At 41.8% G+C, this 25,437-nt stretch overlaps 1 protein-coding gene and 2 non-coding genes across 3 annotated transcripts; 1 reads left to right on the plus strand and 2 right to left on the minus strand.

Moving 5' to 3' along the window:
• The first annotated feature begins 1,194 nt into the window (after positions 1-1,194).
• Positions 1,195-21,736, plus strand: limd1a (LIM domains containing 1a). The gene is made up of 8 exons (XM_008292085.1): positions 1,195-3,113; positions 9,068-9,169; positions 14,056-14,123; positions 16,077-16,139; positions 16,512-16,642; positions 17,662-17,713; positions 19,617-19,685; positions 20,246-21,736. The coding sequence occupies exons 1-8, from the start codon at positions 1,892-1,894 to the stop codon at positions 20,387-20,389; spliced, it is 1,851 nt and encodes a 616-aa protein (XP_008290307.1). The 5' UTR covers positions 1,195-1,891; the 3' UTR covers positions 20,390-21,736.
• Positions 21,737-23,461: 1,725 nt separating this feature from the next.
• On the minus strand, positions 23,462-23,534 carry trnar-acg (transfer RNA arginine (anticodon ACG)). Its single transcript has one exon. It is a non-coding gene; the product is annotated as a tRNA-Arg (tRNA).
• A 370-nt stretch (positions 23,535-23,904) lies between these two features.
• trnar-acg (transfer RNA arginine (anticodon ACG)) lies at positions 23,905-23,977 on the minus strand. Its single transcript has one exon. It is a non-coding gene; the product is annotated as a tRNA-Arg (tRNA).
• Between the last annotated feature and the right edge of the window lie 1,460 nt (positions 23,978-25,437).

The following is a 25,437-nucleotide window of genomic DNA, read 5'->3' on the forward strand; positions in this document are numbered from 1 at the left end:
CAGTGGAAACACGGTTGCAATAGTAATCAGGAGGCATACAGTGAGCAATGGTACCACTAATCAGAGCTGCATCCTTGTAAAAATGACACTACAGGCAGTGCGATAGCAGTCGAGTTCTGAAAAACAGATGGACCATACATAACATCAGCCTCTAAGGAGGGCTTCCAAGAGATGTTTGGCACAAAAATGCAAGTTTAAAGTTTTGCTAAAGGACATGAAAAGAAGTCCAAAGGAATATTTAGAATACATGTTGTTTGATCAGATTATTTGGCTCGGATGGGGTCAAACATGCTGAGCAGGAACCTGGCTGGGACGACCACAGTGAATGGTCCTGACAGTGAAGAATGGATGTAGGAGGGATGAAATGTCTACAGGAGCTTGGCAGAAGAGGAATATTCCAGCATGACAATCTAAAGCACAATGCCAAGGAAAAAGAAGAAACTGAAGAAGGAAAAAGTGAAACCTAAGTCCCCTGACTTGAATCCAGTAGAAGTCATTTAGTGTATTTTGACTAAAAAGGTAGAGTAATGAACAGCTGAAAAAGAGTCTGAGGAATCCCAGAAATTTTAGCCATACTGTCATCCTCCATGCCAAGGAGGACTGAATCTGTCCTTAAAGATAAAGGTGGCTATACAAAGTCAAAATGAAAAAGTAAAACGTTTGAATGTCATAATGAAGGACATACCAACTTTTGCTTTTAAGAGCTTCTGTTCAGTTTAGAAGTAGTGCAGTAACTGTCCTGCAATGTTTAATTATTTGACATGTCAGTGAGCTTGCTGCTGTGTGAGGTAAATTCTAAAAGGTGATTTACAGTAAGTATTGCGAAGACACAAATGATTCCAACAAGAACTCCTATTGTCACCTGGTGCTTGAATTTAGTGTTTTTCTTTGCATATATACATTTAAACTGTAAATTGATGCAGAAAATGAACAAAACTGGTGCATTAAATGAACCTCGTCCTCCAAAATAAAACCCATGCCTGTCACAAAAGTCCTGCAACAGCTAAAGTAAAAGTTCATCGAGGTGGGGCAAACTTTAAATACTTTTTTCATGCAGAAAAAAACAGAAAGGCTTTTTTTTTGTCAGAGTCAAGGAGAAGCCACTGAGTCAACTTGCAGATATTTTTAAAGATGACACAGGCGGTGGAGCAGCAGCGGATGAATATGTGCCCACAGGTTCGGCTATTTTTAAACGGGAGATATTTTAGCTAACTTCTGTGCAACGGTTCCGCTCGATGAAGGCACCGCTAATCTCGATTGTATTGGACTCGAGCACTGCGCCTTTAAAAACAAACTGTTCCCTGTTTTCTGGTCCCGACCGACCGGCGGCCACGTACGGCTCCAACTGTTCTCCCACGGTCTGCTCCGCGGGCACTACTTTCTTTTTTTTTTTTAATCTGTTAACCGTCGCGACAAAGTTCGCCATTTTTAAAAAAAAGCTACTTTAAAGGACTTTCCTTGTTGGGAGACGCGGAGGACAAAGTTTTGAATGAAGGTTTCCCTGCTGGGGCTGTAAGCAAAGGAGGAGGGGGCAGTTTGTGGGGTCGTCCGGGGGTATCGGATCTGGGAATCTGCTGCTCACATTTATAACCGGGCAGACGGCGGCTTCTTCGGGGCAGAGCGGAGCTGGACGGACGGACGGAGGGACGGAGGGACGGAGCTAGCCGGTGGAGGACGCCGAGTTTCAAACTTTTTTTTTTTTTTTTTCCCCACAGAGGATTTAAAGGAAGAAAAGAAGGTTTGGAATAACAGAAAAGTTTAATTTTGGACCACCGTGTTCTGCTGCTGGACTATAAGGTGAAGTTAATTCACTCTGGAAGTCTTTTTTTTGTTTCTGTTTTAGCTAGCTGCCAAATATAACTACTCGTAACTTTACTGAAGCTAAACAAAAATGGATAAATACGAGGATTTAGGACTTGAAGCGAGCAAGTTTATCGAGGATTTAAACATGTATGAAGCATCCAGAGATGGTTTGTTTCGAATGAGGAGGGATGCGGGAAATAACCCGGACTTTGAAGAAACAAGAAGAGTTTTTGCCTCGAAAATGACTAAAATACACATCCAGAAACAGCAAGAGGAGATGGCGAAAAACAACCAGGTCATTAAAATGAATGGGGGTCACAACAGCGCACATTACACCAAAGACAGACCGCCTCTCAACAGTTCAAGGCAGGCGGGTGAAGCGGCGGCGAAGCCCCCGATACTCTCTGGCCCGGTGCCGAGCGCCGCGGCCGGCAGCCAGTACGCACAGTTTGATGGTCAGAAGCACCACACGGGTATCCAGTCTGAGCTCCCAGCCAGCAGGGCATACGGCTACGGAAACAATTACGATAATAAGGAGCCACATTCATACCAGCACAACACCCCTTCTCCGCCCAGCCCTGCGCCTCATTGCGCGCCCACACATGTTCGTCACCCGGTGAGCCAGCCGGCTGCTTGGGCCCCATCCAGCCCGACTCCCCGGGCCCCATCCAGCCCGACTCCCCCACCTGGTTCAGGGAGCAGCAGCAGCGCACCTCAGCAGCAGCCTCAGCGCCCGCAGCCTCCCCCCAACGTCAGCGGTCTTCCATCCCAGCAGAATCCGGCTCCCCCTTCTCCTGTTAACCTGAGCCCACCCTCCTCTGCAGGGCCAGTCAGGGGATGGACAGCAGACCTCTCTGGCTCACCGAAACCAGACCTGATCCCGGCTCTGCCTCTGAGTGCCTTCACAGGAGGAGCTGACTTCCATGTGCAGCAGTCTTCCACCCAGCCTGCAGCTCATTACGTGGCACCTCCGACTTCCAAACCCTCTGCCAGCCTTAATGGCCCTGTGGCAGTTTCCTCTGTCCCACCTGTGTCTTCTGAAACACTTCAACCCAAAGCCCAGATGGCGTCCACTGCCTTGATCCCTGCCAGTGTCTCCAAAATCATCAGCCAAGGTCAAGGTCAGAGTCAAATACCTGCCAGTACTGAAGCTGAAGTGCCATCCTCACCTAAGCCTGTCCAGCAACCCTCTAAGTCTCTTCTCACGCAGCCCCCTGAGCAGGGGCCTTCAGCAGCTGAAATAAAATTAGAAGCTCTCACTCAGCGGCTGGAAAAAGAGATGGATGCCCAACCAAAGGCTGACTACTTTGGTAAGACTTCAGATTACCAGCATCAGTTAGACAACTGCTTTGAAGCCAGCTGAATGACAGAACCACCCACTCACAGTTCAGAACACAACACCAGTTGGTTTTGATTTCATATTTACACATGCACCCACTGTCACCCTTTGTCATCCTTCCTCTGGGTTTTCCTCACACACAGACACACATGTTTTGTGTGTTTCCTCTTCTGTGGCTTAAACAGGAGTGCAACCCAGCTGTGTTAGGTCTTTGATGGCATCCATAGTCTTAGCAGAGTTGGGCTTATTAAGCACACTCTGTAGGGAGCATGCTTACTTTCCTCTGTCGAATGCACACAGAATATTTTTCTAATTTGTTGTCTATTTTTAATCATTCATTGTCTGCCCACAACAAACCCTGTGGTTGTGAAAGGTGGCCAGGAAGAAGAGTGTTGCCCACTTATTGCCTTTTGGAGAATTAAAGGTGGATTATGTGATTCCAATCCAACAGACTTTCCATCACATTCATCTCCTCACTGTCTGTTAGATCTTTGTTCTGTTCATGCTAGAAAAAAAACGTCTGGTGTTTGCACACAGCCATGGCTCTGTAGATGGGAAACAAGCAAAGTAGTTCAGGCTGATCCACTCAACAGTATTACAGTGTGTCCTGTGCACATTTGTACTCATGCATGTCTGCGGTTGTGCAAAGGACTGAGGGAGTGAGAAGGATGGTAGATCTAGCACTTGAACTGTCAAGTTGTGTCAACTGACTTAATATCACCAGGCTTCCTCCAGAATCAGAAACTCGACCTTTGATTGATTTAGGCAACATTTATAACTCAACTTATTAGTCAGAGCGGCAGCACTTCAGACACTTCTGTTTGTGATTGTGTAAATCGCCCTTCTTATGCTGACTTAGTTTAACTGATTGGCTCTCACTATTTCCATATGATGTCATTGCCACAGCCCTGTGTGTGCACATTTCCCTTCACTCTTTTTGTGAGAATGCCATGCATGCTTGTGCATGTGATGAACACATGCGCTCACTGAAAATGTTCATGAATAACAACACCTGTGGCTGCTAGTGCTAGAATTTAAGGGCATTTGGAGCAAGAAACCGTGGCATCTGTGGCTGCAGAGGTGGGCAGCAGTGGAGAAGAATGTCTATCATCAGCAGAATATTGTAGTTTCTATTCCTCATATCAGTGCTCGTAGAACTAGCTGCTCTATCTGGACTGTAGAAGTGTTATCAGGAAATTAGCGCAACTCTGGCAAACAGATGTTTGACTTTGAGATCACCTGGCAGGCTGGTGTCACAGATGCATACATAAGCTGTGAGCTATACGATTTGCTGCAGAGAAAGCTGGTGCTCACGTGTTTAGCAGGTCTTCGAAGCCAAGGCCATTCATGAAGACGGAATGTCCCGCTTCAAGAAATAAAAATAGCGGGAAGGGAAGGAGCGCGAAATGAATGATATCTTGTTGGAAGCCACAAAGCACCTCAGTACACACACACACACATTAGCCTATCATTGCCTCCTCGCTGGAGGAATTTCCTGCTGGAATGTCACGATTGCAATTCACAGCCTTCCTCAGCCCCCCTGTGCGCTTATGCTGTTGTGTAAGGGAAGATGCTCTGGCATACGTCACTGTCACGACAAAGCTCATAAATAGCCTTGCAACAAGGATGTTACGGATGTGTAGGAGAGCAGTGTGCAGTCAGCAGAGGTGCACAGTTTAAAGTCCTACAGTATGTCAGTTTTTCACACTCACATACATTCCCACTAGCCCACACATAGTTCCTATAAGGAGTTTCCCATCAGACCGTGGCTCATCCTCTGAGTCATGCCAGAAAGAAAGGCTTGTGTAGGCTAGTTTCATACACTTCAGTGTCTTCATAAAAGACCTTCATGGAAGATATAAAGAATGATCCATATGTGATTTCCCAGACTTTTGAGCACTTTTCGTGTGTTGTCACATTTGTAGATGTCATCTTTGAGAAGTTTTTGAAAGATGAATGTTCCCTGGGTGCATTAAAACTGCATATAATGTGCTTTTACCAGCCTTTGCCATGGTAAAGTGGTATTTACCTGTGTCTATAAGCAGGGCTGGGTCTGTCAGATTTCCCATTTTTACATTGTGCTGATTGGCATAACCGCATCTGTAGGTTCTGGGAAAATGAGTTCAGCGCCAAATGGCTGCACCAGGGGAACGCTGAGGAATGTCTGAAGGAAGAGAGCGAGGAATTTTAGAAATGAGGTCTTAAGATACAAAGGGGAGGGGTGTTTCAGACAAATTCAGGGGTGCCCTCGGTGCAGCTGAATGGATGAGTAGACAAATGGAGACATTTAGGGACAAGTTTGTGGATGCTTCTTTGTCCTTGGCCGCAAGAGCCTGAGAGGATGCAAGATTTATAGACAAGTTCATTCAAGAGAGGAGAAGTGGTGGGACATCCCAGAGTCCTGCCTGCTCTCTTCCTCTGACTTTCACACACACACACACAGAGTCAGTGGAGCGTTTAGTGTTGTGTTAAGATGGAGGATTAATTTATCCCATCTGGCTGTTGAGTGGAAAGCTTCGTCTCAACTCTTCCCAGGGATTCTTGGCTCCTGCTTTGGCGGGTATTTGGAGGCTGTTTTTTTTTTTTTCTTTCTTTCTTTTTTATGTGAATTTTATGTGAATGCGATATCCTCTCATGCTCATGTCTGCGTCTTTTTGTCTATAAATATATGGCCTACGGGAACTGACACATTTTAATATGCTGTGTAACTTCTTGGGTGTGGCGTCTGTCTGTGTTTGCTGGTGTAAGTTTGAAAATTATGCTGTAAGTGACACAGCCTGCAGCATACTTCCGCACATGAGAATGCAAGGCATACATATTTTTTTTGCTGCTTTTAAAGGTACACCATGTGGTGGATGCGTTCTCTTTCATTGCTCAGTGCTTTGAAATGATCCTTTGAAAAATGTGAATACTTTGGCCTAATTGGCGAAGAGATGACACGACAAGCAATACTGTCACAAGCTTCAAGCTATAATTGGCAGACTGTACAGCAGCACACCTCAACCTGAGTCACCTTGCACATCCTAAAGGCAGAGGTTACATAAAAAATAGTTAACAAATGAGCATGTTAATATAATTAGCTAAATATAATGGATACACTTGGGAAATAACTGACCAAAGGTGGCCTGAAAAAAAAACAGTGGAAATACTTCCTCCAGATTAAATTATAAGCAGATGAAACAATGAATAATGAAAAATAATAACACTTGTAAACTTTATTTCAATAGCACCTTTCAAAATTAGACTTACAATGTGCTTTATATGAAACGGCAACAATAAAACTTTAAAACAAGACAATAAAAGTTTAGAAAAGACAATAAAACAAAAAAAAAAATCTGCAAGAATAAAACAGGCATAAAATGTTATACAAATGCCTTTTTTTTACACTGATTCACTGACAGATGGGAAGCTTGTACCAGGATGTTGAGGTGAAAACAGTAACAGCATGGTCCCCCCTTTGTTTTAACCTGAATCATTTAAGCAGTAGCCCAGGTGGGGGGAAAATGGGGATGTTCTCCGATGTTTTTGTGCAGGACTGGTTTGAGGGAAGAAATTTATCCGGTTTGCAGGATTTTTAAAAAAGTCCGAAAGTGTTGATTGAAATTGAGATGTTGATCAAAAAGGAGCTCCGGGGTTTGTAGCTGACTGCTTTGTGTTGATTGTTCGTGGTGGGGAGGGACACAGTTATAAATATGATCAGGACCAACAACCCGGGATCCTTATCTGCTCCAGGAAATTAGAAGCCATCTAGTCCTTAATGGAAGCATGATTATCTAAGTGCCTTGATTTTCAGAGCTAAGCAAGACGTACGGCAGGGAGTCATTGGCGTAGCAGCGGTAGGACGTGGATAATTGGTAAATAAAAGTAATTGGTGAACAGTTCAGCTCATATGTTAAGTGGTTAGAAACCACTGCTAGTAGGTGACATGTTTTGCATCAGTTAAATGTACATTAGATGGTGATCTACAAATTTGTGCAACTTTTAAAGTGCAGGTCCCATCATGTGGTAGGTGTTTGTAGAAGTGGTAGCACAAGCTGCTACAGTGTGAGACAAAAGTTTAGCTGTCCGTCAGTGGCACATTGGCCAGCAAGCAGCCTTCTACTGAGAGTTTTGACAGCTGGGAAAGGTGAGAGAGGGGGGATAGGAGGGGTGAGGTTGTTTTGCTTTACCCTCCCCCCTGACTCCAACCAGCCAGTCCCCCTGAATAATTACACTGTTTTGGAATATGGGACTGTAGCCAAAAGCAAATTTGTAGTGGCCCACCCGGCGAGGAGGTTACTACGGAAATGTGGAGTTTTTAGTCCTAAACAGGAAAAATAAAAGCAAGAATGGACTTTTATTGCATTTTTTTCTTGCAGTGCATGAAAATCAAAGCTGGAAAAAGAAAAAAATGTCCTTGGCGCTTTGTCAAATAGTCCTGCAACAGTTTAATGTACTATACAGTATTTTTACTGTTGTTTGTTCTGTGACCCAAATTGTTTGTAAAAAGTGATTTGAAGGACCATCACTCCTTCATTTCAGTAGTTTGAGGGCATGACTACTTTACTGTGTTTTCACGTCAACAAAATAGCTTACATAACAGAAACATTCTTTTGCTTTCTAATAATATCCCTCTATTATCTCTAAATCTTCTTTCCAGCCGTTTGGGGCCCCTGATGATGTGTCCTCTGTGGTGGCATTAGGTGTTAGGCTTAGATGAAGTATATATAGCCCAATTGTATATTGTATTACTGCAAGTCTGTGAGGAGAAGCATTTGAAGAGGTTATTAAACGTAACTGTGTGTTTTCGGAGGAGGCGGCCATGTGATGTGTGTTGGATACAGTGGAAACAGAAGTTTCTTTGTCAGAGGAGAAGCTGGGCTGGGCCAAGCCGGGCTGGGCCGCTCTCTTCTGCTGAGCTATATTTCTCAGTCTCCAGAGGGTTTTTTTTTGCTATAAAAACCTACACACACAAATACCCTCATGCCCATGCACACACACATCCTGACACTAAAAGAGAAACTCGAGGTCTCGCTTTCATCCTCCGTCAGCGGCGTCTCCCTTTCTGTTTTTTCATGATTGCTTGTTCATATCATACCGTGTCTGATTGATTTAGCAGCTAGCTGACTGCCCATTAGGGTCAGCAGTGATGGTAAGTCCATATATCAGTTGTCATATCGCGTCATGTCATACGGCCCAGAGGGAGAAATGGAGAATGGCAGGAAAGTGGGATGATAAAAGATACTATTTTCACATCAGGTCTGGAAAGAACTGGACACTGAGCAGCTTTAGATAGAAAATAGTTACATATTGATCACACGGAAGCGTTGTGTTCCTCGGGAGCTGTCCAAAGTCAAAGGACAGATTATGTAATTATCCTGGCATGCTCTCATGTGATTTGCTTTTTGAAAAGCCTTCTTCACCCAACCCACAGGAGAGAGAAAACTGTTGCTTTCATGTGTTTTTTTTCCTGTTTTTTTTTTATGTTTTCTGCACATTTGTTCAGATCTGGTTTGGCTTGGATGAGTGGGTGGATTAATATTAAGTCCACTCCAGTGTCCTGATATCAAGCCACACTAACTGTGTGAGTTGTGAGAGCAGGAACACTTTGATTTTTATCAACTTCTATATTAACAGAACTCCCCGTCTCCGAGCCAAGTCAAATAAGCAAATAGGGATATATTTCCCCTTTCACTGACACAGCTTGCTAAACCAGCTTCCTGAACTTTTGTGAGGTTATTTATTTCCCTGTCTCCAGCAGTGTAGCCGGGTGTGTGGGTATTAAATTGAACTTGTTTTATTTGTATTTAAAATTAACTTCATGTGTGTTGATGTGGTGTGTTTCCATGTATTGTATTAAAGTGTTCCCTAAGAGTGATGGATTACTTACATGTGTGTCTTCATGTGAACGTTTCTGATTTGCTGACATGCTGTGTTGTGTTCCAGGGGCCTGTGTGAAGTGTAACAAGGCGGTGTATGGAGCTAGCCAGGCCTGCCAGGCTATGGGAAGCCTCTACCATGACAGCTGCTTCACCTGTAGCGCCTGTGGTAAGTGCACACACACACACACACACACATACACATCCACAGTGTGCCTTCATTAAAAGACTTTTCCCTTCCGTTTTTACTGTTTTTCTCCACCAGTAAAGCTCATGTCACCTGCAGACTAATAGGCTGCCAAAAACCCCTGTACTCTTGAATGAAAGTGGTGCCTTCTTCAGTCATTCACTGCCCCAAGCAAAACACACACAATTATTTAGGGATTACTGTCCTGTACTGCTGGTGTTTGGTTTCTGGGTGTGTCACTCCTCCAGCCCACACAAAGGCACACACAGCGACGATTCATGTCTGCGTATTTCACCCATCTGTCAATAAATTGAGTTTTAGATTAATTCCTGAAGTGGATGTTAGTTTTGTGCAGAAAATCACTGAATAATGTGACCACAAACACACTTATGTAAGATGTTTGCTTTGTTACGCTTGTAAGGAAGCATGAGAGGCTTGTAGCGTATTCATCTGCTTTGGCTACAGGGCTAATTTATTTTAAAATACTTTAACATCCACTTCAAAGACAGTATTTATTCTTCTCTCAGTTTTAATTACCTGAGGCAGATACAGTTTTAACTTGATAAAACAGAATGACTTTAAAACTAGAGTGTGGGATTTACATTAAAATGAACATCTGTTCCATCCAAACACTTGCCAGATGAGTTCACACGATGCTGATTAAACCTATTAGTGGCAGGTAAATCTCTGTGTTTCACAGTGTGCTGGAGTTTTAAATGTACTCTGTGTGGCAAGAGTCCCACCCTTGTGCACTAGCAGCAAAGCCTTTTACGTTAGCTAGCAATGATTTGGTTTTCCAGAGTTAAGCAGGAGAGAAACTGGGAGAAGATATATTAAATGATATGCATGAATAAAGGTTGTATTTTGAACGACTGCAGATGCTTATTAGTAATATACAGTCATCAAAACAGTCATTCTGCATTTTTGTTCTTAAAACTTCTGTAAAAGATTTTTTTTATTTAACAAACAAATCTGTGTAAAATTGCAAAACCGATGCTTTTTCTGTTAGTTGTCACTAATTGTATCTAATTAAAAAATATATATTTATAGTGTTAAACTTGAATTTAGCAGTTTTAGTTATTAAAAAAATGAAATGTCTGTGAAATTATTAGAAATTTGCAAATGTATTTTACCAGTTTTAACATAGGTTTACATTAGATTTGTACATTTAAGGCCTATTTTTTTTATTTAGTGTTTTTTTTTTGGTCAAAATTTTTTTAGGTGTAGGGGTAAGATGGAACCAATGGCAGAAACATCTTGGAAGCATCCAAGAAATGTTACTTATGCTGCAGGTGAAAGACAAACTCTGTGTTCAGAGAAAGTCTTGCAGTATAAACAAGAAGGAAATCAGCTGTGATGCATACATGATGTGCTTGTGCTGATGGTGTTTTTGTAAATACTGTCTTTGCCAGAAGGACGAAGCAAAAGTTCCGCACTGCAGCTTTAAATAAGTTGCATGCGTTCAAATAGCAAACTATCAGATGTCCAGGTATATGCTCCTCTAATGCTAACATTTAATGCTGAAAATATCAGGTTTCATCCGGGTTTAGCTGCTCAAATGCTAACTCTGATTTATGGATCTGTCTTATTGTTGTGATCTGCGCAGCATATTTCAGTGGCCCACTCATTCAACATGACGCTGCTCAAGGCGTTGGGTTTACCTGCTCAGTTTATACAGTTTACTCGACCAATCAGGTGACACCAGACATCAGTTGAGATTCACGACCCGGAGCTGAACTGTCCGATGCATGTCTGACCTGTAGCTTCATGTCTGGACGTCTGTGCACTTCCCTCCCTCTCTGCTCCGAACAATTAAAATCTCTGTCCCAATTATCAGATTGTGGGTATGTGGAGTATTTGTGGCACAGTGCCGACCCCTGCTGAGGCTCATTATTCTGCACCACCTTTGACCTTGCTGGTTGCGCACTCAAACATGTGATTAACATCTCTGTTTTTTTTTCTTTACCCTCCATTCTGTTCATGTGTGAAAGACAGAAACATATTGCGGCTCAGAATGAAGCTGATGTCTGAAGTGGAGGGAGAGAGTTTACTCACCACATACCTCTCATAGCTTGCTCCATGTGAGGGCATTAGGGTTGTGTTCGCTTTGAGCGGCCCCAGGGAAAAGCATCTCATCTGGGGAGGAATGCAGGCACAGGGGGGCCCCCAGTAAGTCGAGGCTCCAGGAGGACAGTAGGTGCTGTTATGTCAGCTGGGCGCAAAGAGACGGGAGCACAGTGTGGGACAGGGAGACCATTCAATGGGAGAACAGCACCCACCACATGCAGCCGGCATGCAGGGGCTCACTGATGCATATGCATGTACCCACACAGTAAACAGCACAAGTGCTTTACAGTAAACACTGCTTCTCATTTGCCTGCAAAATGTGTGTCACGACAATTATTGCACTTGTTGAGTTGCATAACAAGTCACAAACTTCCTCCCTTTTCCCCCAGTCCACCCCCCCCAGGTGACTGAGAGGCAGGAGAACATTCCTGATAGCAGGGAGAGCTCAGGCCACATGTCTGGGATTCAGCTCTAGGTTAATCAGTTACTGTTTACAGACATTTAAAGGTACAGCCCAGTTCTAGTTGGAGATCAGGCCTGATTTAGATAACTCAGGTAAACTGTGGAACCATAAAAAGAAAGCAGTTTCTCCTTATTTATGAAATCTTCTTATATTTTTCCATTATATTCACATAGCAAATAAAATGCAGGTAGGAATTACTTATCTGCATGTACCATCCTGTTGATTGCATTGTTTTTTTTAGTGTTTCTGTAGGTTTTTTTGTTCATGTATTTCACCAAGACAGCCACACACAACAAGCAGTGCAAGCAAGAATACTGATGCACAGATTCTGCTCTCCTAATACGAGCCCCTCATCCCAGTCAGTCCGCAGGCTTTGGAGAGTACAAGAAAGGATCTGATTGGTCTTGAATCCGCTGGTATGTTAACATCTGGTGGGTAGATTTTCAAGGCCTTGACCAAACATCCCAGGTGCTGTTCACAGTCAGACAAATGCATTCAGACTACCAGAAAGAATTCCTGAAAAAGCAGTTTCCTCGTTGGCTAAACACACATCGGAAATTGCTTAAAGTGAGACCAAATCTGAGTAAGGAATCTACAAATTAAAAAAAAAAGAATTAAAGAAAAGTGCTTTTGCTGAGATGTCTCACTTGAGTAATTTACTCACAGGAAAGAACATAGGCTCGATTAGGCAGTCATGGCAGGGTCATTGTGATTTGCTTATTTTCTGAATGGGATTACATGAGGGAATTCATAGAATGGTTTAATTAGAAAATGGCCTTGTGTTTGGTTCTGTCCCTCAGGTATTTTACATTTTTATGAACGTGCAATAGTCATAGTTCTTTCTGGCGCTTTTCAACCCGTCAGTCCTGACTCCTGACTTTAATTAAGCTCTTATCTTTCCGCAAAGCTCACAGCCTTCCCTCTCTGACTTACTGGAAAAAAGACAAGAATGTGAAGAAGAGGAATAGCCCACTTTCATCCCCTTCATCCGTCCCCCTCTTCCTTTAGGGACACAAGCCTGTCTGTCAGTAATTACCCGAGGCCAGTTCCACACCTTGGCCTGATCTGAATGACTTGTCTCTTAAGGTAGCTTTGGGCGAGCCTTGGCCAGACCTTGGCTGCTGTGTGACCATTATTATTCTATTTAGGTAAGATAATTAAATTGTAAAAAAAAAAAACTGGTTAGGGCAGTTTTTGTGCATTTGATTGAAAAAGTAGAATCACAGGGTTTTGTTTTTTATCTTTTGCTCATCTTCTACATATAATTTGGGCTCTTGGCTGTAGAACAGCTGAGTTTCTTGCTTTCTGACTTTTAATTTGTCAAGTGGTTTAAAGATGTTAATTAGAGTGATTTTTAGTGGAGAGAAGACAGCTGCGCCTGAGCTCTTCTACACACTTGACAGACTCAAACAGTTTCTTTGCTTTGTAGGTTGACTGCGCCGATCTGTGAGTAGGTTGATCTACATCTGAGGGACAATGTATGGTTGGAAGAAGCAGTCTGGGTACAAATAATCAAGTAAACAGAGCATGAGATAGCACCGGGGAGATAAAGAAGCGGCTGCTAACTAAGGTCAACCCCTCCTCTCCCCTGCTGTCCCCTCCCTCACCTCCCCACTTAGAAAATGTGAGGAATGTTCCCTCTTCCTGTGGGACCTGGGCAAGAATAGCTATGAGAAGTTAGCAAAAAAGGTTTGGTGTGTGTGTTGCTGTAAGAGGCCAGATCCAGACAGAGAGGAAGCAAACCCAGCATGAGGGCAGACACGAGAAAAGAACAAAGAAGAAGAATAGCAGGTCACCTTAGGCCTTGGCCTGTTTTTGCAATGAAATCCAATAGAGCAGAGTGTTTAATCTGTTGCACCTGTCTAGTAATTGGATTTAATCAGCATTTTCCCCACACGTGTTTGATCCAGATGTGTTCTTTGTCCTATCGCAGCCTTCTCTGTGTCCCAGGAATATTATATTAAGTCACCAGAGCACCATAGATCTGCTCATTTGATTTATCTGCTTGGGATTCAGCAGGATATAATGAATATTGCAAGAGGGCCCATTACCTTCGAATGGCTGTAATTAATCACTACGGTCTTCATGCATTAGTGCTGTAACTATTTTCTGAGATCAAGCTCATGGCTCATGCAAGATTTTCCACTATGACATTTCAACATTCTGTCACCGACTTACCTTTTCGAGTCTGCTTTAATCTGCTAACTCTCATATTTAATCATATTTCAGTAATAGAAAAAAACATGATTTTTTTTCTCTCTGACGGAGAGGTTTGGAGACTCTCAGGTGTGGAAGTGAAACGATACAAATAGAATTTTTCGTGTGTGTGTTTCTGCAGGTCGAAGGCTGAGAGGGAAGGCTTTCTACTATGTCGGAGGGAAGGTTTTCTGTGAAGAGGACTTCCTGGTGAGTGGTCAATGTACAATCAATATTAAGTATGCTGCAACTGGGGTGTGTGGTTTTGTAACCTTTATTGGGAAAATGCATTAGATTGACAGCAGACAGTAGCTTTTTCATCCTTGTTACCTTCATCCAGCTCGTGTCTCAAATCAAATAGACTTGTCTGTATTTGAGATTTTAACAGGGGGTTAACATTTGCCCTTTAAACTGCCTTTTACGGGGTATTACTTACACCAACCTATAAGCAGGATATACTGTGTCAGCCTTCAACTTAAATACAAAGACTTTGACCTTGTGACCCAGTTTCCAGTATCTAATGCGGCCAATTCATGTCAGTTTCCTCCCTTCGCTGGGGCTGGAAGGAGGTTTGTAACTGGAGAAGCTGCTTCGCTCTGGTTTATAGGGTGGAGGCCACTCAGGTCCTGAGCACTTTGCAAAAATAGAAAACCTCCAGTATCCGTATTCATGCAAGGATTTGTATTAAACGCAATCGAACCCCCTCAGGTAAAAATTGTCATTAATTTCCAGCCTTCATTTTACAGCCAGTGTTCATGTTGTGTTTTCAGTTGTGAAGTATTTTCCAGTATTGCATCCGCACTTTCCCAGTAGCTCTGTGCGTGTTTACCCCAGGAGCCCCGTCTGCATAAAACCTCATCTAATTGCCCTTCCACCAAAAGCTCTTAGCTGCTCAATTAAAATCAAAATTTATACTGAACTAAATTTGCTCTGGCTCTGCTCCCTGTATGTACTGTTAATTACGTGTGCTCCTCTGCTAGGCCTGTTAATGTGGCCTCTCCTCGCTGACATTGCTCACACATAGCAGCAAATAATATGGATTCATATACTGTATCAGCCAGCTTCTGAGACGAGGATTAAGCCTCGTCCTAGACTAAAAAGAAAAACTCAATGACAGTCTCCATTGAAAAAAGTTTTTAGTGCAGGACTAGGCTTAATCCATGTCTGAGCTTATGAATGTATATTTAACCCTGTGAACCCCAACAAGTTTATGGACTTTTTTTTGCTTCTGTCACGTTTTCACTATTTTTTTTTTTTTTACTGTATTAAATAAGTCCTTCACCTCAATAGAACAACCACAGCTAGAAGTAGTGAGTACTAACTTTTTTGCAGCATGCCATAGATCATAAACAAAAAGAAAAAACAAGTTGAATTTCTTTGATTATTTATTTTGCAACAAGAAAACAGCTTTTACAACATTTTTCCAGGTGCCACTGGTGTTATTAATACTGGAAAACATAGTGGTTTTAAATGCTGCAGATAATTTGTCCTATTTGTCTCCTCTGTGTGAACACTGCCTGCAGTTCAGCTGAAACTTCCCAGAATGTGGGTCACAGCACAGCCTCCAGTTTCTTTTTTTTATAGAATGTGGTGAAAACAGCACATTCTAAATTGTTTAAAGTGTTTGGATGAAATGTTAGTTTTAGGCTTAGACTTGGTTTAGTCATCACACGAGTAGTTCAATGACTGCTGCAAAGTTGAAAATCTTCTGATTCTTTCTTGGTTTTACAGTCTCTGGTTCCAATAAATGGTGTAACTTTGGTGGATTTTTTATTTTTTTTTTAAAGATAGCATGCCTTTCAAGACCGCCCTTGGGTTTTGGGGTTTGTGTAGTTAAACCCAAGTCTCAGGAGCCACACCATAAGGTCTTGAAATGACTTTCTAAAAACTGCGTGCGCTGTCTTTTGTGGCAGATGACACACCTAAAGCACAAACTGTTTTTGTTGTTACCGTCTGCATAGAGGCTGTTCTTAGAAATCGGATGTAGTGTTTTTCAACAGCTTCAGTTCAGCTACACACGCTAAACCACACATTCAACGCTGGATTGTGTGTTAAAGACTTTGTAGAGTTGCCGAGTGCTTGAACAATGAAAGTCAGAGATTTCAGTCATCCGTTAAAGAACCAAATTCCAATGACATCACTGTCGTCTCGTCTCTGTTGTAGTATTCTGGTTTCCAGCAGTCTGCTGACAAGTGCAACGCGTGTGGACATCTGATCATGGACATGGTAAGTGTCTGTTACCTCTCTCCTGTTTGCTTTTCCGTGATTCGTCTGTTTGCATGTGTGGGTCAGAGCCAGGTGATCTCAGCAGAAACTCAGTTACTTCATCCTAATTGAGCTTTCTGTGTGCACATCTGGATAAAGACTCAGGAGGAAGTGTTGGCTCTGATTCGCTCTGTCTCCCACACACACAAGAGCAGACTCGTGGGTAAGAACAAAAAAAAAAAAAAAAGGCAGACGCACGTGATGTCATCGCAAGTCAGGAAGCGAAGGATTTCTCTTCACATGCGTCTACATATGTTGTCCATCCGGTAGACAAATTGAAGGAGATGTGTCTGTTTTTTTTTATTGTGCCTCCTCACATCTTCACCTCTACAGATCCTGCAGGCCCTCGGGAAGTCCTACCACCCCGGCTGTTTCCGCTGCGTCATCTGTAATGAGAGCCTTGATGGAGTACCCTTCACTGTGGACACTGAAAATAAGATCTACTGTGTCAAGGACTACCACAGGTGAACGTCACTTGTTACACAGGAATTTAAAGGAACGCAAGTGCATGACCTGGATTTATCTTTGGTAAATTAGTTTCACGTGATGCTGGACAGAATTGTCTGGGCCTCATATTCCAAGTTATATCACAGCCCAGCCTCTTAACTTTCCTCTGCTACTGCTGGATCAGGTTGAGAAGGCCTGCAGGGGCTGACTGCGTTCCTCTCTGCCACGTGTGGCAGACACATGAGAAGTTTAGTCTGGCATGAAAGGAGAGGAAGGGGGAGGGAGAAAAGCTCACTGTCCAGTCAGAGGTGTGAAGAGTGGCATGTGGCCATGACTCCTCCTGTCCACATTTGACAGTAACACACTCTGTTAGGACAACTAAAGGTTTATCTCTGTTGAAAATCAACTTTTCGTGAGGTAAATTGATTTTGAGCCTGTTAGTAATTTGAATTGTCAACAGTAGCACCTGTAGAACCTCAGCAGCAGCAGCAGCTCTGCAGCTACAGGCGTTCTTCACTGTGCTGGGACAACATGTACAGCACAACAGAGCACGTGGATCATCTCTGGCTGGCAGCCCCCACATGTTCCCTCCGCTGATTAAATCAGACAAACCTTATTGTGTATACAGTATATGTTTGACTTTAAGCCACAGTCATGCCCGTCCACACTGAGACAGCCTTTGTTTTTGCCTCAGACATCCAGGTGCCAGCCATGTGTGTGGATATAATGAATTCAGTTTGCTTTGTATTTTTCTACTCGTTCCTGGATTTGGGGAATCACTTGTGTGAGGGAAAGCCAGCACATCTGCAAACCTGGCATCTCCTGAGCTGAAACAGGATCCAAGAATCTAGTCCGAGAGGGGAGGGAAATATGAGAGGCTCATAGCTTGAAAGAGGGACACCTCATATGAACTGTAACCTCTACAGTCTTAATTTGAATGGAGCTCATTTCTGAACAGCATTCAGTGTAGTTAACTTATTTCAGTGAAGTTCAAACAAGCCTATTAAACTGTTTTTCTTTCATCTCACTCTTCCAGGGTCTTGGCGCCTAAATGTGCAGCCTGTAACCAGCCCATCCTGCCTTCAGAGGTAAGATAGCATCAGCCTGCATTTCAACCTTAATATTTAGGTAATAAGGAAATATTATCATATATAAGATGTTCATGTCAGTGTATTGTGGTTCACAGTTTTTATGTCTGAATCAGTTTAGACAATCTGGGATCTTTATGCTTTGAAATATTTGTGCTTTTGTTATTTAATGTTGAGGATCAGAGTTTTATTCAAAGAAGACAGTAGAAACTGTATTTCACAGTGAGATGAAGTTTTTAATCACGGGATTCTTTTAACACATCAATTCTAGGCAAATATTGGGCGGATTGTTGATGAGTTCAGAGTAGATAATAATGGTGAAGTAAAAAATATTGCATAATAGTGCACAGACAGACATAGATGAGGCTGCATCCCAAAATAATCAAGAAAGCAGTGTCTGCTGCACAAATGACTGTTATCCATAAGCATCGCATCCACATCAGCAACGCCATGTCAAATAAAGAATGTCACATCAAGCCCCAGTCACAACACAATCCAACATCACTGCCCTAAAACGTGACAAAATAGAAACTAATGAAGGAATCACATTAACAATGTTAGCTAAGCTAAAGGTCATAAATCATAAATCCCTTTTCCTTCAGATATTAAAAACAAAAGTTAAACTGCCACGTTGTTTCGATGCTGCTCACTTTTTTTTAGCGTTGGAGAAGCCGAGTTCATGAGAGGTCATGAGTCAAGTGCAGCCAATCGTGACTCATTCAGAGCATAAGGTTTAAATATCACTATGTTAGAACATTGTTTACTTTTCCAGCTTTTTGGCTCCAAACTGGAGCTGAGAGCTGGTTTCCTTCACGTGCCGCTCCGGCTGAGTCTGATGTTCCATTCATGGTTCAAGAGTACTACTGTGTGCACAATGAACATTTACTTCCTCCATATTTACACTGCTTGTGTGTTTTCTTATTGTGCAAAAAAAAAACAAGCTTTGTAAAATGGTTCTTGTTTGTAAGTTGACATTTTTCTTGGTGCAGGTGATTTTTTTTGCACTTTTTTTCAAAAGTCAAAATGTGGTATTTCAGAAAGTGGTGCAACGTGTCCTCAGTGTCCCTAATGTCAGTGAAATATATGCCTAGATACATAACAATGGGATTATAGATGAATGGATTTTGTTCGGTGACTGATCAGCTCACGTGACTCAAACTGAGGAGTAAAGACTGTTAGTCGTAGCATCGATGGTGTCAGTTGAGTTTTACCTTCAGTTCCTGTCAGATTGCAGAAGACGGGTCACCAACTTTAAAACTGTTTTTAAAAAAATAAGGAGCACCACATAATCAGATGAACATATTGATTCTGTCCAAATAGTTATGGAAGTCATCTGGTGATGATTCCTGTGTTTTTTTTGTATCACAATATATATCGGAGAAAAACAAGTCATCATTTTCTAATGTAATGCAGCCAAATTCCACATTCACCACATTTAACTCTCGTTTGCTCGTGTGAACTTACTTGTGACCGAGACAGAATTTACCTGCTCAGGTAGCAGGTAGTTCATTCAGCCATATTTCCCACGAGACAATGGGTCAAAACAATGTCAAGCCTAATATCTCTGAGCTGTTATTTGAGGTGTGGGATAGTAGTGAGAAATATGATTCACACTCTGGCAGCACATGCTGTCCAAGATTACAGTTGACTGTGAGCCCTGTTCTTTCAACAGTAAATTCAGAAAATATAATAACGCTGCACCGACGGTTTAGCAACAGGGGCGTACGGTCAAAGAGATGAAAAGAGGTTGTTAGCAGAGGAGTCGTGTAAAGCACAGACAATTCAACTCTTGACTTTAACGCTTTTTATCGATCTTTTGTCGGACTTCGAAGTAGAGCAGAATCAGAGCAGCCGAGTGTCTTCAACTGAGATTGGCTTCATTTGTCTGTGAATTCCTTTCCAGGGGTCTGATGAAACCATTCGAGTCGTATCGATGGACAGAGACTACCATGTGGAATGTTATCACTGTGAGGTGAGTAAAAACAAAGTCCTCACAGCCTTATAAACATGTGTCTTTGAAAACATGTGTGTCGTGGCGCTGAGCCAGGGAACCTCTGAATAGCTCATTAGGAAAAAATTATAATGAGAAGATCACCGATCTTAATTACAGTCTTGGTAATTATGCAATGCTGAGTAGAGCAGGTACGCGGCACCTCATCATCATTATCCCATCATTTTACACAAGTACCTCTTCTTTTTCTTTTTTTGGCAAAGTCTGATTGACAGCTGCTTGTTCTTTCACTTCACCAAATCAGTGAGCTGTGAGAAGCTGTGTCCTCTTTTAGGTTTTTTTGTTTGGCTTTCAAGTTGTTCAAAGAGGAGCATCTCCAGCTTAGAGTTTTGTCTGCGTAAAAACACTTCTTTCGAGAAACTGCAGGCCACACAGCCCATAAGAGAGCCCTTTATCGACGACAGCAATTATTACTGTCACATTTTTCAGGGGTCAGAAATGAGGTCGATGCAGAGCCAGACCAATTATCCTCCGTTCAGCGGCCGTGTGTGTCATCTTTGTTCCTGCTTTGTGTTGTTCAGGACTGTAAGATGGAGCTGAATGACGAGGAGGGTCACCGCTGCTACCCTCTGAACGGACACCTCCTTTGCCACTCCTGCCACCTGAAGCACATCCAGCCCGGCTGCTCCGCTCCAGTTGCTGCCGCCACCACCTCCTCCTTCTAACAGGTGGTGGGAGACACCTGGTGGATGAGAGGAGGAACTGCAGGAGCGGAAATTCACAATTCTTGTTGTAGAGGATTGATCGACTGGATGCATCAAGTCCAACCGTGTGCATTCTGACAGGAAAGTTAATGAAGTCTCCTTTATGCAGAACGTAACAGGGGTTTGACCCAGTAATGAAGTATTGCAATACACCAAAGCCCTACTTTAATGCAATGAAACGTCGCATTTGCAGAAGTGTCGCCATGTGGTTATTTTTTTTGTAAATATCAGTTGCATCGGCGATGTAGATATCTTACTGTCAGCTCATTTCAGATACTGTGTGCCTTCGACTTCACACTTCTGCAGCGAACCTACAAGTTAGAGGTTCTAATTGTCCTTATGTGGAATGTGACATAAATCACAGGTACCTAATGTTTAAGTCAGAGGAAGGATGATCTGTCGGCTCACGAAGGACTGGAAGGAATACAACAGCCTCTACAGTAATAACAGCTGGTGTGTATTTATATATATATATATATAACAGAGATACAAAGTGTTTTTAATATTAAATATTATTTTTAAAAAGTCACAAAATAACAGAACATTCTTCTTTTTCTTCATGTTAACCAGTTATCAATGCGTAGGAGTAGTTTTTCTCCTCAAACAGGATGCCAGTATCCTGACCTGCACACAGAGCCAGCGTCGCCATGTTCGATATGCAAACAGCACGCAATAAATCACATCGAATCGTAACCTCTGAACACCTCATATCAACTTCAAACGGTGTTGTTGTCCTCAAGGTTGCTGTGCCTCTGTGTGCTCAAGGCATACCAGGTCACAGTCACAGTGCACATTTTTATTACTTTCCCCTTTGTTAAGTCTGAGCAGGAATGCTTTTGGCTGCGCTGTTCTGTGATCAACAAACAGCCGGTGTTTGTCACATGCAATCTGTTCTAAGCACTTAGAGATAGATGTGCTGGGTTTCTATGCACCTATGAAGACTCTGGTATTAGGCCTGTAGATCTATGTATTTTATTACCTTTGCAAACATTGTATATTTTTAAAAGAAAGATATATATTTGTTGGCCTTTATTCATTTACATTTGTTTCATTTTATCTTTGGCGCAGACTCATTTGATTTGCAGTGTGAAGAGGGTTTTTGGGCGCCTGCCTTTGCCATCCAAATGTTATTCGTGTCTTGTCTTGAGTTTACTAACTTAATACGTAAGTTGCTTGTCATTTGAGGTCCTTATTTCATAGCAAACTGTAGGTTAAATGAAGAGCAAACGTATGTATGTATGTGCTGTGTGATTGTTATAAAGAAAATATTTAATAAATGCAACGCAGTTGGCCAACTTTTGACTTAAATTTGCTGCTTTTTTTGAAATCCAGGATTTAATTGCAGAACCATTTAACACATTATTCTATATTATATATATTATGTAAACATTATTCCCATAACCAAAAAAGTGTTCATACCTAGGCCATATTTAGGATTTTTAGTGAATTAATTTTAACAATTTTAATGCTTGATTTTTTTAAATAGACCTGTCCAGGGTGTCCCCTGCCTTCGCCCTGAGTCAGCTGGGATAGGCTGCAGCCCCCCACGACCCTCGTGAGGATTAAGCGGTGTATAGATGATGGATGGATAGATTTTTTTAAATATTATTTTAGATATGTCACTGATAAATATAACTTTTTAAAAATTATATGTATTAAAACTTTAGTAAAAATATAAACAACAAAACATAAAAATCAGTGTCTCTTTACTCACCTTTTTAGGTAATTTCTGGCCCAAAGAAACCTGTTATCAAAGCCTAGGTATGAACAATTTTTGGCTATGTGCATAATGTATAATAATATATGTAATATTCTAGTATAAATCATACATAAATTAAAATGTGTCATGATGTGTATAATTTTGTTGTATATGTATATACATTATACTACGTGATATTAGGTTATAGGTAATCATCTCAGTGGCTGATTAACAGCTTGCCTACATATTTTTAACTATTGATTCACATCAATGATCATCATTGATCTGACCAGCAGGCTCACGGTGTAATTGAGGCAGCACTGCTGAAGGGGGCGCTGCAGGTTTAGCTTCTCCTCACTTATCTGCCTCGTTGAACTCCACAACGAGCTCAACTTGCAGAAAATCGACTGATGGCGCACGTTTTTTGCGACTTTTCCAAGTTTACGTGCACAAAACGTGGAGGACATCGGTGGTGTTGTTTGTTTGGAGAGTTTTCACTTTGCTCCAGGAGCGGCTGCTGATTTGCTGTTTGGAGGCCGAGCTCCGTTCGTCCATAAATTGAGGTAAAGAAACTTTTCATGTAAACTTCCGAGATAACCGCAAGTTAAACATAGATTTTTAAAAAATATTTACAGCTTAATGCTTTTACTTTTGAGAACTTCTTCAAAGGTATTTGCTAAATGAAACCAAGTTATGAGTGTACTAAGGTGTGACCGCGGGGGATCGAACCAGCGATCAGCACTTAAACCCGTTCGCTGCTGCAAATATGAACTTTAACTGGAGTTTAAAAAAAAATACAGATTGTGTTGATAAATTATGGTCATTTGTTTTGTAGTAGCTACTTATCAGTAGATAACATCGGTGTAATGGGCAAAAAGCCAGCCTGGTATTAATAGTAAAATATTTTTTGATGTAAGCAATCGGCTAACACCTCATAATGTCATAAAGCCCACGATAACAAAGTGTAGTTTTTTAAAATCGTCTAGCTGCTTATGATTGAATTGTTCAAAGTTAATTATTATAGACGTTCTTCTTATGTTCTTATTAAATTGTCACGATAAGCTAATGGGCTAATTGTGGTAGCTATGCCGACTGTGATTGGTCAAATCCTGGCAGGTGTCGAGAAAATTGATTGGTTGTGTAGAAATCTTGGTAGAAGCGCGGCCTTTGACTGGTCAATTCCAGGTAAGATTGATGGCGGTGATTGGCTGTCACGTGATGGCCTCGCTCCACCCACAGGTGACACTGGAGGTGCCCCTTGAACTCAGTCAAAGATCAAATAAAGATAAAATAGTTCGCGTTCGGCTTTCGAATCGTGATAAGAAAAAAAGAATCGAGCCAGCCAGGAGTCGAACCTAGAATCTTCTGATCCGTAGTCAGACGCGTTATCCATTGCGCCACTGGCCCGATGGATGTTCAGTCTCCTCACATATTCAGCAAAATCCATGCTCTCTGCGAATATCATACAGGAGGTTAATGTTAGTTATCTCAACGTTTACAGCCGCGACTTAGGCGTTTGGGGTAGTACTATCTTGATCGAACAAGGACGCTGTGATGACTGGGTTCTATAATGATCTGCTCTGTAGGATTATACTGTATTCTCCGCATGTAAAAGCTGCTTGTGAGCAAAGATGGTTGAGAATCGTGATGCATATAATATGTGAAACAAACGACAGAGTAAAAACACGTAAATATTCACAAATTGCTCCCTCAGCTGAGCCAAAAAGAATGAATGAAAATCGTTCAGTTCGCTCATTCTCAACGTGAAGAAAAGAATCGAGCCAGCCAGGAGTCGAACCTAGAATCTTCTGATCCGTAGTCAGACGCGTTATCCATTGCGCCACTGGCCCACGTGACCAGCAGGAGGAAGAAGCCATTTTTGTAGTTTTGTAGTCTTTGTAGGCCGCATATTGTCTTTTAGTGGGTGGCTGCAGGAACTTTCTGTCAAAACACGATGCATTTAATATCTTGGCTAAAGAACTAAAAAAAAATAACAACATTATAATTAATGACACAACGTCTAACAATAATTATCTCCGACCCTGTTTCGTTGGCCTCTATGCCCCCATTGACCAGCAGATGGCGCGATTGGACCATAAAGTCTAGTCTTTACCCAGAGATAGACATTGACATTGGGGTCATATACAGCAATATACTAATTTTTCTGAAAGGCCATTCTTGATAGAGTCATCAAATCAACAAGTAATAAGGGGGAGGAAGGAGGGGGGTCATCATCATCATCATCATCAAAAAAAAAAGAAAAGAAAAGAAATGAAGTTACCACTATTGCAGGAAAGATGAAGTGTTAAGTCAGCAGGATTCTTGAATCACATGCAGCTCCTCACCACAGTCAGCTATAAATGCCAGGTGTTTTGTATGTTCATCTCCATCACTGCCTGGGGTGTAGTATTGCAACACGTTTTCATGTTTCAACTTACACAGCAAAATCAAGCAGCAGCAGCAGCAGCATTGTCTGTGCTGTTTTTGCACTACATCTGCATTAATGTGGTGTTGTAGCTGCCTGTGTGTCAGAGTGGGAATTAACCAAAACACAAGGTGTCTTTCTCACGTTTACTTACAGATCTACAAAGCAACTGATGCATTGGATTAGTCAGGATTGTGCTTTTTCTTTTCTTATTTATTTATTTTTTTTAGTGTGGTTTTACTGATTTGCCCTTTTCTCTTTAAGTCCAACACATACAGTAGGTTTTTAGGTCACCCATGCAAACTGTAAAATATTCACTGAAAACATTCACAAAAAAGACCATCACTCTGCAGAAGGCACACACAGGCATGCTTTCCAGTGTAGCCAATGAAAAACAAGATGACTTCATCTACCCATGATGGAGGCGCTGGTTTTCTGTTCTCTTCACGGATGCAGAAATGCACGGATGCAGGTTTCATTTGAATGTTGGGTGGAGATGTGAATGTCAAGCATTTGAGTTTGCTGTTTTGGTTAATTTGCTGCAGCAATTTGTGCCTTTTGTGCATCAAAATAGGTAAAAATGTCTATTTATATAAAGGAAAACACAAAACTTAGGCACTAGGTTACAATTCAAAATGCAGTGTAACATGTGTGGATCTAATTGTGTTTTTCACAACAGATTTTGTGCTCATGTGAGCTCATGATATATATTTTGAGAGTAAAGAAAGACCCACCCTTGACTGTTAAGTCTGTAATATACAGAATATGTGACACATTAAGCCGAAGTTAAGTTTAAATCTTGTATTGTGTCTGTTTTTAACTGGATCAACTTATATGATGTAACACATTTACTTTTGCCAGTTTATATAATCAGGTATTAGCAAC

Source organism: Stegastes partitus, unplaced genomic scaffold (assembly GCF_000690725.1).
Source record: "Stegastes partitus isolate 25-593 unplaced genomic scaffold, Stegastes_partitus-1.0.2 Scaffold784, whole genome shotgun sequence".
NCBI classification, from domain to species: domain Eukaryota; kingdom Metazoa; phylum Chordata; class Actinopteri; family Pomacentridae; genus Stegastes; species Stegastes partitus.

Excerpts from the sequence above, each read along its gene's own strand:
- limd1a (XM_008292085.1), top strand. The coding sequence starts at position 1,892 with ATGGATAAATACGAGGATTTAGGACTTGAAGCGAGCAAGTTTATCGAG. Across the intron at positions 14,124-16,076 it reads TCTGTGAAGAGGACTTCCTG|TATTCTGGTTTCCAGCAGTC; the intron begins GTGAGTGGTCAA and ends TCTCTGTTGTAG. Across the intron at positions 16,140-16,511 it reads GACATCTGATCATGGACATG|ATCCTGCAGGCCCTCGGGAA; the intron begins GTAAGTGTCTGT and ends TCACCTCTACAG.